At 48.5% G+C, this 15,445-nt stretch overlaps 1 protein-coding gene across 1 annotated transcript in view; it reads left to right on the top strand.

The window, feature by feature from the left end:
- Positions 1 to 93: 93 nt before the first annotated feature.
- LOC122387895 (cAMP-dependent protein kinase type II regulatory subunit-like) overlaps positions 94 to 15,445 on the top strand; it is a 47,984-nt gene continuing 32,632 nt past the window's right edge. The window contains exons 1-2 of the mRNA XM_043378549.1: positions 94 to 504; positions 6,225 to 6,478. Of these exons, the coding sequence (XP_043234484.1) occupies positions 6,235 to 6,478 (244 nt within the window). The 5' untranslated portion in view covers positions 94 to 504; positions 6,225 to 6,234. The remainder of the gene's footprint in view (positions 505 to 6,224; positions 6,479 to 15,445) is intronic.

The raw sequence follows: 15,445 nt of genomic DNA, 5'->3' as shown, positions 1-15,445 counted from the left end.
ACTACATGAATCCTACATTGGAAATTTAAAAATTAAAATAATCTTCAAAATTTGATGAGTATTCCCATTCATAATTAAAATATTTTATTTAGAGCACTCGCGTCCTTTCCGGGCTTCTGCTACCGTCGCCACTTCATCTGTTGTCGTCGTCGTGGCCTTGGCGGTGGTGGTTGGAGGAGAAATGGGAGGTGTTTAGTGGATGCCAAAAGTGAATTATTTTTTAATGTTTTGGCTAGACCAATATTACTTACCTTACAAGGCCACTTTTGTTAAATATACGAAGGTGCACGGCCGATGACAATCGTCATCCCAAGTAGAATTGGAATCAAGGCCGAATCTCGATGATTCTCTTTGAATACTTTTCCTCGGTTCATTCGAGAAAACAGTTAGTTTTGGCGGATGCCGTCTTTGGTGTGCTGTGACTGTGCTGAACCGACATTATCAGCGAGAAAGTTGGTGTTGTGATAAGATACACAAGACTTCTTTTAACCAGGCGTCTTCAAGGTGAGTTTACTTCGGCATAATTGACCTGAACTTTGCTCCGACAGCAATGGCTTCATGGAGCTGTTCAGGTTAGGGTGGGCACTTTCAGGGGCTCTGGAGCTGTTTTGGCTGGAAGCATTCTTGTTTAGGGGCAAGAACTTTGGCTTGGAAAAGTGTTGTAAAGAGTTGCACACTGCTGAGTTCCTGTTATAGCTAGCATGTGGTCCCCAGGATACTCGCCTGCTCCACTCACCTGTTTGGAACAGCATGCAGTTTTCTGTTATCACAACAGAATAAAAAAAAATCATGGTGTGTTATCCATTCCTGTTGGCATCATCACGTTACGGCATATGTTACGGCATGTCATACCATGCCGTAACGTATTCAAGAATTTTGTTGGCCACTTGGCCTGGTCCCGTTCTCATCGAGCAGTGCGTGGATCAATCAGGAATTTGGTATCTGATGCCATCCCAGTGGGCATCCTGGTGCTACTTGAATGGCGCACACTCAAGGAAGGAGCAAGGACAACCTTCATGGGGAGAGAGTTCCAGTCACTTATCACTCGAGTGCTGGAGCAGGGTCTTCTGGATAAATATACAACAGTATTAGTGTTAATAACCTGGTAGCTGGATTGTTTGATTGATGATCAATCTACAATCCAGAGATGAGATATAAATCAGCTGATTTCAAGAATCTTTTAGGAATTCCAACAGTGAGTTATAAGAACCAAGTATATGTTTGTCTCATGGGCCAGTGGTCCTCTTTCAAAAGTCTCATGGGTTATATGGCCTTGGTCTCATGCTCAAATTAAGATGATTGATATGTTAGGTATCAGATCCTTCATGTTGCTATGTAGATCTCTAAAGGGTTGTTAAGTGTCAGTCACACTTAACATGGTGGGGTTGTCCTTTGTGTTGCCATTATTATGTGCTGATATTTACATTTTTATTCTTGCCAATCACCTGGGCCTTTGACTGCTCATTTGATTCACAGCTGATTGCTGTGGAGGAGTTGGCAGTGATGAAATGAAAACGGTGTAGGAGCCAGAAATATGTTCAACATCCTCACTTCAGTCACTGGTGCTGAGAGGCTGAACCCTCACCCTTATAAGTGTTTTTGCTGACGATAATATACGTGGAGTGGAGGGGGTCCGTTAGACCCCTTGCTGTACGGTCCCTGATCGAGCTAGAACTTCGCGGAAAACCGATTATATAGCCCGTGACGAGAAGAAGTCGATGCTGCTCAACGTTAACCCGCGCCCCGCTGGGGGGGGGCAGAATCTGCCCCCCCCCCCCCAATTTTCGCCTCAATTTTCGCCTCAAAAATCGCAAAATTTTAAACGCCGCTAACATCTTCATTTTTAAAGGAATCAAGACGTAACAAAAAAGGTTATACGTGATTTTACTTTGTCTATCAAATGGCTATCTCAGTTTTTTTTTAAATTTCGGATTTTGGCCCAATTTTTTTTTCAAAAAACCGATTTTTCGGGGAAAATAATTATAAAATCCAAAATTTTGAGTATCGAAAAAACCGGAATATATGTCGGAGAAGTGGTCTATGTGCACCTACATACCAATTTTGAGAAGAATCGGTTCAAAAATGTGGGAGTTATTCAAAATTTTTATGACGTCACGACACACAAAATTTTTGAAAAATGAGTTTTTTGGAAGTTCTAGACCTCGTACGGAAACGAAAATAGCACCATTCGACTCGCCGTGAAAAACTGCATCAGATAGACACCTTTTTAGGCCTTAACAACCAATTTCAAAATTTGACCTCACTTGACCTGACCTTGACCTGAAATTCATCCAGAGGTGGTCCATATCACTAATTGAGTGTGCCTATTGAATTCTATGAATAAAATGACCCATAAGACATGTGTCGCACATGCCCTTTTCTATATTTTGTTTTTGGTGACCTGACCTGACCTGACCTGACCTGACCTTGACCTTGACCTTTGAATGATATTGTATGCAACGAATATTGTCTTGGTAGCCTAAGAACACGTTTTGGGCAATCAGTCTCAGTCCATTCTTCGGCAATTACGGTGCAAGGCCGATACTGTAGAAACTTGCATTTTGTACCCTTGACCTGACCTTGACCTGACCTCTGACCTACTTAAGCAAAAAAAAATTGAGCTCTTAATATTCGCCTCGTTGAGAGCTTTCGATTGCCGTTTTCCCCGTCTTTCTACGACCATCGGTTCGGAAGTTAGACAGGGGGGGGGCAGAATCTGCCCCCCCCCAGCAGGGCGCGTATGGCTGAATAGCCCAGCGGGGCGCGGGTTAAGGTCCTAGATTATTGGTCGACCTTCCAGGTCAGGAATGACGCATAAGTCGGAAAAATCGGGACCTGTTAGAACTTTGTAAAGTGAGGTTGACCAGGGGCTTTCTGGGTGCTGATCACGAATTTCATGCTAGTTTCGATCTTATGTGTGTATTTAGGCCAGGTTGGGTCAGGTCAACCAGAAGAGTGATGACAGCTATCCATATTAGGTGTCAACCACCACTGACAACTTAATAACATGTTACGATTCACTTACTAAGGCGGCCAAGGCTTCTTCGTAAATGTTCAAATGGATGCTAACCTCGAAATCAGCTCCAAAAACTACCATAGAAACACGTAACACTCGAAAAAGTCAACGAAGGCTATCAAAGGTCAGTGACCTTGACCTGACCTTTACTTAACGTGACCTTGACATCCATCATAATTCATGGGACAAGCATGAAGCAACTGCATTTCACATGTTTTAACGTTTACTCTTAAAGGTAGTGTGCCAGCTTTCTTGGACCATATGGAGTTAATGACCCGGATAAGGAGAACCGGATTTTTAGAACTTATCCATACCTTCAAAACTTATGGAAACGTCTTAAATTCTTCAAATTTTGAGTACCCCAGTGCGAAATTCGCCCCGACGGGTTGTCGGTCGTACCCCAACCACATTTCACACTACTATGAACAATAAATGCACACACTAAAATCGCTATTACCGATAGGCTCATCCAATCAAGTTTCGATAAACCCGTTCATCATCATCTCCTGCGGTTTCGAACACGCCTGTTAGGTGGCTTCTGATGCTCGTCGAGGTCGGAATTTCCAAATACGCGTGGTGCGTCGGGCCGCGCGCTCTGACTTCGGCCAAGAAAAATGCGTCAGCTGATCATTGTCATTTCTGCCACTTGCGTGTGGTGTAATGGGGTCATAACTTAAGAGACGGCTGTTTCATATCAATTATTTTACATAAAATCATATTTCAAACCACAAATTAATGTTCGACAGCCAAATTTAAGAAACAATACCAATACAGGCTTACAGTTTAAGGCTCGACATTGTGTTGTCTACGATTAGACAGCTGATAACTCATTCCCGTACGTCGTATGGTCGTAACACTATAATGACCTTTGCTTATTGTCACAAGTGCGCCGCATTCGCGATTGTTGCCCGACGCCTGTTTGCAGGTGAGCCCACTACAATTGTTATACATATCTAAAAACCGATAAACTTTTAGGCGAAAAAGGCACTATTCCAGGCCCATTTTTGATTTTTTTTTGCGATATTAGGTAAAAACAGAAGCTTCTTATCCTAGGAAAAATAAAACGGGAAATCTTTCAAAGGTGGCACACTACCTTTAACGCGCGGATAATGTGAGCTGGCATACGACAAATCGCAATTCCGTCCGAATATGGTCTCGAGAAACAAGTCACAGGACAAAGGTCATTTGGGTCAGGTTCATGATTTTTTTTAAAGGTAGGTGTAAAATTGATCAATTTTAACTGTATATTCAACACTGCAAGCAAAAAACCTTGGATGTCCTTCTTACTGTACCTATATTCAACATTGCAAGCCAAATAAAAACCTTGGATGTCAAGGTAGTCTAAAAAAAATGCATGCACTTACTATCTCGGCTGATGAATATTTATTTATTCGGAGATGTGACACTCTGGCTGGCCGAGGCACTCGACGAAAGAGACTCCTGTCGGGGATGGCGTCTGCAGCTAGCGGCAGCGGCCGCAGCTACTTAAATTCGCCGAGTGTAACGGTCTGTTTGCGGCTGTGACCATACATAATATATAGCACGATTAAATTTGGCTATATGTAGCACGCTTAAAAGAAAATCGCCCGATTTACTGAACTTGCATGATCGGACGGTAAGGGTCGGGGCCTCCGTAACAGGCTCTGCTTAGCGTGAGCTCTAGGTGTGTCATTCATTCCATTCAACCATTCGAGCTAGATTTATTAAAAAGGTAAATGTTTCAGATTAACCCACGACTGGGAGGCTGGGTGGCTATCAGTGGCATCATTAAACCTGTGTTACGTTTTATCACAAATTGTACACGATGAGGGTTAACACGCGCAGTGGAAGGGTTGCGAGTACTACGCCCAGTGGAAGGGGGCGGATGTCGCCCCCCCCCCCCTAAGATCTCAGCTCCCACTGGAGCTAGAAAGACGAAACTTGGAGGGTATGTGGGGGCCATGGGGAACTCTGTTGTGTGTGAATTTCATGACCCTAGGTCAATATCTTCAAGGTCAAATGAGGTCAAATGTGGTAAAATCTGCCATATTAGCGACTTTTTTGCGTTTACACGCCGATAACTCAAAAAGTTACCGGCCGATTTTCTTTTTTCTTTCACTATACGAAAGAACAAACATTTGTGAGTATGTATGGTGAATTTCTAGATAATCCAACAATAAATATGACAGTTAGAAGCCTGCTAAGGGTAAGATGTCGCCGGCTGAAGCGGGATCGGCCGACGCGGGAAACGCGGCAATCACAATTTTGTGTTTACACACTCATAGCTCAAATTGTTACCGGCCGATTTTCAAAATTCTTTGACCATATTATTGCCTGTACATTTTTCAGTCTTCTCACAGAATTTGACGCGAATCTAATATAATCAGTGGTAAGGAGCGCGATGTAAAGATGGAACCGTCCCGCCCCGGCACAGTCTACAATTCAGGCGGCGCGTAACGGCTAGCGCCGGCCGCCGCGCCGCCGCGGCGGCAGGATGTTTGACTTTACACCGCTATTACTAGAAAAGTTGTGAACTGATTTTCTTATTTCGTGCACGAGAAGATCCGCAATTCAATTCTGGACAGGTAGCCGAAATTTCACATTAATATTATGTTTGCGGCGCGAGAAATTGGCAAAAAACAGGAGGGGTGGGCGAAATCCGCCCCCCCCCCCTTCCACTGCGCGTGTTAATTTCGAAAAGTCGCGATTGGTCGAATGGAAACAGCGTAAGCGAGACATGCTGCTCTTCGATCCTACCGGTAGCATCCTTTTAAGGGGACCAATCTGCATGAGCTATATGCATGCCGTGTGAATTTCGTTGATCAAATAGCAGTTCTGAGATTGGATGGTGCAAAAATGCCTTCTTCCCGCTCAGTGTGTTGCAGTGTGAGATAACTGTAACAATGTGCACTTTGATGGACGCACAATATTGCTATGCTAACTCATATTTTTGCGATTAAAAATAATGGATCTACTACATGACCTGGGCGGACAGGGTGCCGGCCGTGGGTTGGTGTCATGTGGCGCGGCCACTGATGGCTCGTCATGGGCCGCGCTCTGCTGGCCCTGCTATCGGCCGATAGAGCGGTGCGGGCGGCGCTGGCCGGCGCGCCCTGGGAGAGCTGTGCCGGCCCGGCCCGCGGCGGCGGCCGATAGCCGCCCACCTGTGTCGGAGCGAGCGTGCAGCCGAGCGGCCGTGTCTGACCGGTGTCCGCGCGCCTGCCCACAGCGGCGCCGGCATGACCACGCGCCACTACGAGGTCCCGCCGCAGCTCGAGGACCTGCTCCTCGAGTTCACCGTCAACGTGCTAGTCAACCAGCCCGACAACCTGGTGGCCTACGCCGTCGAGTACTTCACGCGTCTCAATGAGAGCGGCAACAAGTACAGCGGCGCCAACAGCAAGCTGGCTCCGGCCGACACCAACAACGTGCAGGATGGCGGCGTCTCCGACCAGGACGACTCGATGATGTCGGAGGATGAAGGTGAGTCGGCTGCGGGCGCCCGCTCCGGGCCAGCGGTCTGTGGGCGGTGGGCAGGGAGTGGTCTAAACTGCAAACCAACAGACCTCGGACACATGCAGTGCGCACATTTCTGACGGTAAATTAATCGGTAGATGGTGGACGACCTCTGTTGCCCTCTTGCTGTCATTGGTGATCACTGATCACGCTTTATGAGCTCGATCCTGTAGTTAGTACTTGTTTTACCACGCGCTTAAAACTATTTTGTTGCAGTGTCCTCTTTTCTCAATTTAATCAAATAGTGAAAAAATCGAGGATGCTGCATTCCGGCATAACTGAGCTTTTGTATGTAAGTGTACGTACTTTGCAAATGGGGCGTCTGCCGTCTTGTATTACGGGTAGATAACACCGCAGGGATCTCTTATATTGAAAGATATATAAGAGATATGTATTCTGTATAGAGCTCGAGACAGAGATCCTATATGGAGACCTGACATTATTACGAGCGCAGCGAGTGAAGCGGAGTCTTTTCAATATAACGGAAACATCTCAGCATGAGTGACCCGGCACGGCCCGGCCTGTAACGCTTTTGAGAGGCTTATATCTTAGCAACGGTGGGGCCGATAACTGTGGTCTTTCTTTTCGGTTAGCCCCATTCCTTCTACCCTCTAATTGACTCTTCTTGATGCATATAGGTGACCGTCGTGGCACGTGCCACGTGAAAAGTCGGGGGTCTTCAAGCTGTTCTGCTGAAGTAGTGCTTTTGAGAGGCCTATATATCTCAGCAACCGCTGGGGTGATTAATCATGATTTACTTGCCGTAATTTTGGTAGGGTAGTTGCATCCCTTCTACCAAATATCGGATACTTTCGTAACCGTTGCATGGGGTGTGCTTGCATTGCACTTGCAAAATGCAAAAAGAAGAGGTTTATCTCGAGAATCTCGAGGGCGGAGGGGCCGATTACTTTCAAAATTTGGTATACGGTTAGGGACTGATAGGTAGGACGGTGCAGTGCAATAGTCGGATGGGACCCAGTGTGCACGTGCGCACACGCAGGGTGACGCTTCCAGATCTCAACGGCTGGGCCGATTGCGCTCAAATTTGGCATAATGCTATAGATATGTTAGTAGGGTGCCGTGCACAAGCCAGTTGGAAGCGCCCGGTCGCATTTCAGCAGGAGCGGGGCTCACTCTGCCGCTCGCTCGTTCTTCTCCCAAAAGGCGTCTCATTGATACGATCTCTATGGGTAAGAAGTCTCACTTGGTCGTCACCTGGTGATTGATAACGTTTGCACTAGGGGCCGGCGAATGATGAGGCATGCCCCCTTCCCCTCCCCCCCCCCCGGTAACGGAGCCCTCCCCGGGGACAATGAGGACCTCTGGGAAAACGATCTTTTTAAGAATTCCTGACTCTTCTGATGGGACAGCCGGACGTCGTGGCTGTTTGGTCCGGCAAAATTCGAGACTAAGCCCAGGATGCGGAGACTAGTCCAGGCCAAACGCCCTCAGTGAGCGTGAATTGGTTAGGTGGCGTATGCCAAATTTCATGTAGATGATTATCGTTTCGTGCAGTCGTGCAAAAACAACTGCCATGTGTTAGCCCTCGCCGGAGTCGGCGTTTTCACGGCAGCCAGCATAGGAGGGGTGAGGATGAGAGAAGTTCGCTCGGAACCCGAGCCGATCGTAGGAGGGGCGAGGTGAGGGAGTTCGCTCAGGACCCGAGCCGATCAGCCCCTGCTCGACCTAGGCTTTCGTAGGGAAAGAGAGACGAGCGGGCTGCCCGTGACGATAATAAGCCAATTATGCCAATTTAAAGGGCCCAGGTTATTTGTTGACCTTGTACGTCGGGTCAATGACCCAAACGAGTGGAAGATCGGACCTTCCAAAACTTCTTTAACTAAGGTGCTTATGGGAGTTTTCGGTGTCTCGATGTCAAATGTCGCATTTGTTTTGCTCAAAGATGGTGTATTTACGTATTTGTGGTAGGTCGTATCAGGCCAGGGCAAGTCAATTATCAGGCGTCCCGCCAGCTATCCATAGAATACCGACACCGGCAGCTTACTGCTTAGCAGCATGGTCCATGGGCACTAAAACTGGTTCTCCACAAACACTGGATGTGTGTTTATTCGAAATCAACTCCAAAGCTACCCTAAAAGGACCTAAAAAGTAAGCAAATGACACCAAAGCACATTGACTTCACATTCACCTGACATTGACATCCACCATAATTCACAATTGCATAATTGGAAAAGCATAATTGCATATGTTGGCACGTTTCTAAGAACAAAAGGTCTGCAAACGTACCGATATGTAAGATGTTGTGTTAACATGCGCCGAATCGCCATTCTGGCTTGGCGTAGTAATGTAATGTATTTAATGAGACAATCCTCGATGTACTCGGGGCTATTACAGTCTCAGTTATGTAGTACAAAGTCTTGTCTTGAGAGGTGAAGGTTATTTAAATCAGAGTCATGCAAATCTTATAGAAAATGTAAAATTAAGTAACTCTGGGTTACTGAAAGATTCGTTGCAGTACGCTGCTTATTACGCGAGTTATTTGTTACGAGCGAGCGAGCGCAGCGAGCGAAGCGAAGTCTTTTCAATATAACGGAAAAATCTCAGTATGAGCGGCCCGGCCCGGCCCGGCCGGCCTGTAACGCTTTTGAGAGGCTTATATCTCAGCAACCGCTGGACCGATTAGCCTGCGGTCTTTTTTGCTGGGTAGCCCCCCCCCCCCCCATCCCTTCTACCCCGTAATTGACTACCCTTGACACATCTCAGTGACCGTCGTGGCACGTGCCATGTGAAAAGTCAAGGGTGTTCAAGCTGTTTTGCAAAAGTAGTGATATTGAGAGACTCATATCTCAGCAGCCGTTTGTGCGATTGTCTTGCGGTAATTTTTGTAGGGTAGCTGCATCCCTTCAACCAAAGGTCGGATACTCTTGATCTATGTGAGTGACCCCCACTGCACGTGCAAAATACAAAAAGAAGAGGTGCCAAATTTGTTCCCATTTCAATAACTCGGTAATTACTGGGGCGATTTCGCTGAAACTTGGCATACAGGTAGGCACCCACCAGGCAATGCATTCTCATGTGTTGCGGTTAGGGTGCTACTGCACGTGCGCACGTGCAGGGGGGCGTTTCCAGATCTCGAGAACGGCTGGGTCGATTGCGCTCAAATTTGGTACACGGTTGGGGACCGGTTAGTAGGGTGCCGTGCAAAAGTCAGTTTGGACCCCGTTTGCACGTGCGCACGTGCAGAATGCCGCTTCCAGATCTCAGGAACGGCTGGGCCGATTGCGTTCAAATTTGGCACACCGCTAGCGACCGGTTAGAAGGGTGCTTTGCACAAGCTCCGTTGGAAGTACCCTCTCGCCCTTCCGCACGTGCAGGGCTCACTATCTCGCTCGCTCGTTCTTCGCCCAAAAGGCGTTTTCTGTTATAAAAAAAAAACGGAAAGGTTTATTCTACCTATACCACCTGTATTTTGCGAGGGTTAATTGTGTTGCATTTCATATGCAAAAATATAGTCAACGAAACCTATGGAATATCAGTGAGCCTTGTTGTGTAAACAATGGGGTGTGATGGGGGGGGGGGGGTAATTGCCCCGCCCGGCGCCACAAAAAGGGGCACCACCGGGGGACCTGCCGACCGCTGCTCTAAATGATGGCATTTGGCGCTACGTTGGCGCTTGTCGGCTCTGTATCGTTTTTCTCGCTCCTGCAGGCGGACCCGGCCGATTGTGGTGTGAGGGTTCGGTGGGGAAGGTCTTCTTGAACCGCCCGGTCTCCTCAGGCCGGAGGATAACGCAGCAACGCTGGATAGATTGTGTGGCGGGGCCTGCGACCCGCCCAGTCGCCTAGGCGGACACCTCACCGACCTCAGATGTTGCGTGCTCTGTGGGTTCAGGCGCTTTAGTGTTCACTCCTCTCGGTCGGCTTGAAACCGCCAGTCCCTCGTTCTTTGGCTGTCAGAGGCCGTCAGCACCCGTGGCGCATTCGGTATTCCCTCGTGGGGCTAAAAAGTAAAAACACACCGCCAAACACGCCACTAATCGTGAGTAGGTGCCCTTATTAGCGGCGCTGGCGCCATACGGCCATCGGTTGGTGTGGTGTGTGAGGTGGTGAGAGGGATGACATCTCGGTTTTCGGGCTCTTGGTGAGCCGAAGGTGCCGGGTCGGTGCGGCCTTGGTGACTGGTGTGTGAGCCGCCGCGCGGTGTGTGTGACTGTGCGCTGTGCTCACACCGGTGTGCGCCGGAGCAGCGCTGTGCTCACAGCGACTAACCGCTCGGCGGCCTGCTGTCCGTCCCAGCGCAGCGGCGGCCCACGACGGCAGTACGGACACCGCGCCCCGCCGACCGGCTGTCAGCGGCCGGCTGGCCGGTCGGGAGCGGCTAGCGACCACCGCGCGCACACCGACCGGCTGTCAGCGGCCGGCTGGCCGGTCGGGAGCGGCTGGCCGCTGACCACCGCGCGCGCACCGGGCTGGCGGCCGGCCCACGGTCTCTGTGTCAACGTAGCGGGGATGAACGAGTGGGCGCTTAATTAAAGGAAATATATCACTTTTAATAGGGGGTCGAAGTGTAATAGCAGTTTTGTAGCTTGAGCTGAGACTAGCACAAATGGGGAGCTTTTACGGCCCAACGATCACCCTCGGCAAAGATATTCCATTTCTCGTTCCGAAAAGAGTGCATTGTAGAGGAATGTGTACCTTGTAGAAGAACGCAGCCACGTCATTGTCAGCCAATCAGCATGCTGCTTACAGCCAATGCATCATGCGTAGGTTTGAACTAATTTAACGCTCGCCGGCCGGGGGGTGGGGCGGGTGTCGCCCCCCATAGTTTTTTTTTTCGCGCTAGCTCCGAACACGCTGGCGATGGAGAGCTGAAACTTGACATACCTGACTTTTGATTCAAGCCGGATCTTTTGACACCAATTGCATTTTCGGGTCAGGTCAGGTCACTGACCTATGACGTCATAAGTGAACATCTGCACGGTCTTCAGATGTTGCAACTTCGCAACGCCCTCACTGCCAGAGGAGCATTCACAGGGAGATGAAACTTTCAGGATCTAGTCACTAGTGTCCATTACGAGTCTCACAACTTGTATACGTATCTCGGATTTTTCAATGGGAAAAAATGAAAACTGCTATTTGGGCGCCAGGAACAACCTCAAACTATTTCAACTACAAGGAATCGTGATTTCATCCAATCTTTGCAAGTTTCGATACTTCACTTTTGCATTGTTGACCTTGCATGACGTCGTTTATGATGTCACTAGGGTCATAATAGTTTTTCGTCAATTAAACCTGATCAACTTGAGCTAGCGAGTCGGGAAAGCCACCAATTGACTCGGGAAGACCTGCCGAATCGAATGATATGCGACATAACCTCCTTCGACCAAGTTCGTGACCTGGTGGGCTCTGACCTGACCGTGACCCGAGATCAACACCTTAACCCTATTCCTGGCGGGCTCCGCCGGGACAAGAAACTGGCGGGGGGGGGCGATTCGGCCCCCCCCCCCCTGAGATCTCGAGAACGAAGCAAGATAGCGAGAAACGGTAAACGGCATCGGATACGCACGGTCAAGATCTACAATTTTTACTGAGGTCATTTTCAGGTCAGGTCAAAGATGACGTCACAGGGGTCGAAAAAGTCAAAATGGCGGCGCTAGATATGGAGAGTTTTTCTCGAATAACTTTCGAATTAGTCAAGATAGGAACAAACTAAGGGCATCATCGTGATCCTCTCGTCAATCCGCATCGAATGATATATATGTTGACCTCGCAAGGTCAAGGTCAAAGGTTGACCTCAGGTCACGTGACCTCGAGGTCATCATGTATATCATTCGATGCGTCTTGACGAGCTGAACACAATGAGACCATCCACGCGTCTGTATCTTGTTCCTGTACGGAGTTATTGGCCAAAAACCTTTGGTGACCTTTGATGACGTCACATGACCTCACAGCTGCCCAACAGCAAAACAGACCTCAAGGTAGTGAAGGTTGATCGTATATGAAGTCATGTATGGTATATGGGGCCATTCCGACCCGTTTTAGTGGTAAAAACAGGGAGTTGATTTTTCCCCCATTGACTTATAATGGGGAGGTCGCGAAACTGACCTGACCTTAGGTCACCGATATCAAAATTCCGAGATATACAAATTGCACATATTGGTACCCTAACTAAAGCCTGAAGAGAAGAAATTGATCGGTCAAAAACTCTAGCTCTGGCGTGATTGCAAACTTTTCTGAGGTAGGGTCACCAAACCGCCTCTGGTGACCTGACCTGAGGTCAGACCAACTCAAAATTTTCAGACATGTTGCGTAGAAGCCTTTTAGGAAAAGTCAGAAAATTTGAGCTTCCTAACTCAACGCGTTTCAAAAAACCTCAGGGGGGGGGCTCCTGAGGCCCCCCCCCCCCCCCCCGCCAGGAATAGGGTTAAGTTGACCTCACCCAAACAAAAAGCATGCCATTCGACGCGCCTTAGTAAGGCGAACACGATGCTTTCAAAATCGCGACTTTGCGATCATTTTTTTTTTTGCCAAAAACCGAGCCCGTACCTCGGGCCACTTGACCTGTCCTCAGCGGTCACCAGTTTAGTGTCCTCACATCCGTGCTTGTCGTCCATGCTCTCAGAAATGGAGGACGCTCAAATCTCAATGTCGCTACCCCTTCCCTTTCACATGCATGCTGTGAGCTTGAGAGTGGTGCACGACTGACATTTGAGCGGGTTCCTTTCGAGTGGGCTGACTGCCGAGTAAAGAGCACTTGTGTGTGGTTGTCCTTCCGCGCCAGATTGATGTGCAGGTGCATGCGCCTCTGATCACTTCCGGCGGCGTCACAGCGCGGTGAGCGCGGCGCCAGCCGCCGCGCCGGTGCTGTGGCCGCCAGCCCGGGTATCGCGCCTCTGCTGCCAGTAACGGCCGGCTGCCCTGATTAATCCTCATCAGCCTGCACAGACGGCGCCATAAAGTGGGTGTAGCGCTGAAACGGACCACGGACAGGGACCGGGCTCCTGGAGCGGGCGGGCGCGCTGTCCCGCCGCCGGCCGCCGCGCCGGTGCACGGTCTTGCCGAATACCAGATTAGCGCGAATTTAATCAAAAACCCGACTTTCGATAAACTGTTATTTATACCTATCAATGGGTAGGAAATTGTCCGAAGTTATCGGATAGAACCTTATTTTTAAGCCACTTTATCATTTGAGGACTTATATCCCTGCCGAAAGTAGACCCACGCTCCGGTTCCTGAAATCGGGCTATGGTACTGAGAAATATGTCCAGTTTTCAATGTAAATTTTACGGAAGCTTCGAGAAGATATATGAGAAAATAGCATAGCACCGGATAGCACAATTCATGATGAAGCTGTTTCTGCTATCATGGTAGCTTTTCAATGAATGGTTTCTGAGTTTAATGAGTTAGAACAGGAGCCCTGCATGTGTATCGTTCTCACAATAGTATCTCATAAAGAAGTTGGAAAATGTCAAAATGGATAAAAATGGATATGACGAATAGGGCATGGCTGAACTCTCCGCACATTTCTGAACATAAGCGAGCAAGTTTCAGCTGCCACTTTTTGCCTATTTGCCGTCAATTCAGCTTTGAACATGTCTAGTCGGCCGCCCGGCGTGACCTGACCAAGGTGGGGGGCGGCGCGGCCGAACAGGCTCCAGCCTAATTAACTATCTCAAGCACACGGAATCGTGATTTCATGCACTCCTTGCAAGGTTCGATGCTTCACTTTTTCATTATTGGCCTTACGTGACGTCATTTATGACGTCACTAGGATAATAAGAGTTTTTCGTCAATAACTCCTGATCAAATTGGGCTAGCGAGTCGGGAAAGCCACCAATGGACTCAGGAAGACCTGCCGAATCGAATGATATGCAACATGACCTCCTTCGACCAACTTCGTGATCTGGGGGGCTCTAACCTGACCTTGACCCGAGGTCAACACCTTAAGTTGACTTCAGCCGAACAAAAAGTATACCATTCGACGCACCTGAGCGAGGCGAACACGATGATGCCAAAATTGCGACTCTGCGGCATTTTTTTCGCGAAGTTATTAATAAAAAACGAATCCGTGCCTTGGGCCACTTGACCTGAACTCAGAGGTCACAGGTTAACCTGAGACCTTAAAATCGGATACCAGTTGCTGCGTCTCGTAACGGCACACACGCTCGTTTTTTCCGCGAGGCTCTAGCTTCATCAGGGGCGAAACAGCGACGGGGGTCGTACCCCCCCCCTTCGGCCGGCGAAGGGGGGGTATTTTGAAAACCAATAGGTCCGGTGAGGGGTAAACGTCAGTTTTGGAGCCAGAGAACCATTTTCAGTGGATCCGAGCGGCGCTGGGATTAAATTCGCGCTAAACTGGTCTTCGGCCACACTGTGCGGTGGCGATCGTATCGGGCGCCGCGCCGTGAAACGTGCACACTGGCCCCGTACATACCCTGACTGTTAATCGGCTCCGTGCCGGCCGGCCCGTTTTTATACGCCCGCCGGAGAAAGGTGTTCAAACATTGCACCACACTAGAGATGTCAGTCGGATACCAACCTTTTGGTATAGGTACCGATACCAAACCCATACCAGAGGCCTCTTGCACCAAACTACCTAGCTAGGTAAAATCGAAAAACCGGTTTCAGAATAAGCTAATCTAACGGTGGTAAATTTGTTTGCAATAGCCCAATACATAATCCTACATGAGCTTGCTAAATTTTGCACGTAAATTGTTACATTTGATACTTGGACTGGGTATACGTTGCAAAATAATCCAAGCATTGGTGCAAGAGGATTTTGGTGCAAGAGGCCTCAGCTTGGTATTTGGTATCTCAAGGCGAGTGCATTTGGTATTTTTGTTGGTATTATGAATTCTCACTAATATAAAAGAGGCTGGGATTTGGTAAAAAGTTGGTATTTTCCTCATATTCCCAAATTCCCGGTTTCGGTATTTTTCCATGGGTATTGTTGGTATTTGGCTTGGTACCGGTA

Source organism: Amphibalanus amphitrite, unplaced genomic scaffold, assembly GCF_019059575.1.
Source record: "Amphibalanus amphitrite isolate SeventyFive unplaced genomic scaffold, NRLGWU_Aamphi_draft 000017F_arrow, whole genome shotgun sequence".
Classification (NCBI taxonomy): Eukaryota; Metazoa; Arthropoda; class Thecostraca; order Balanomorpha; family Balanidae; genus Amphibalanus; species Amphibalanus amphitrite.
The sequence above is the reverse complement of the archived record's forward strand: the minus strand, read 5'-3'. Positions and strand labels throughout refer to the sequence as shown.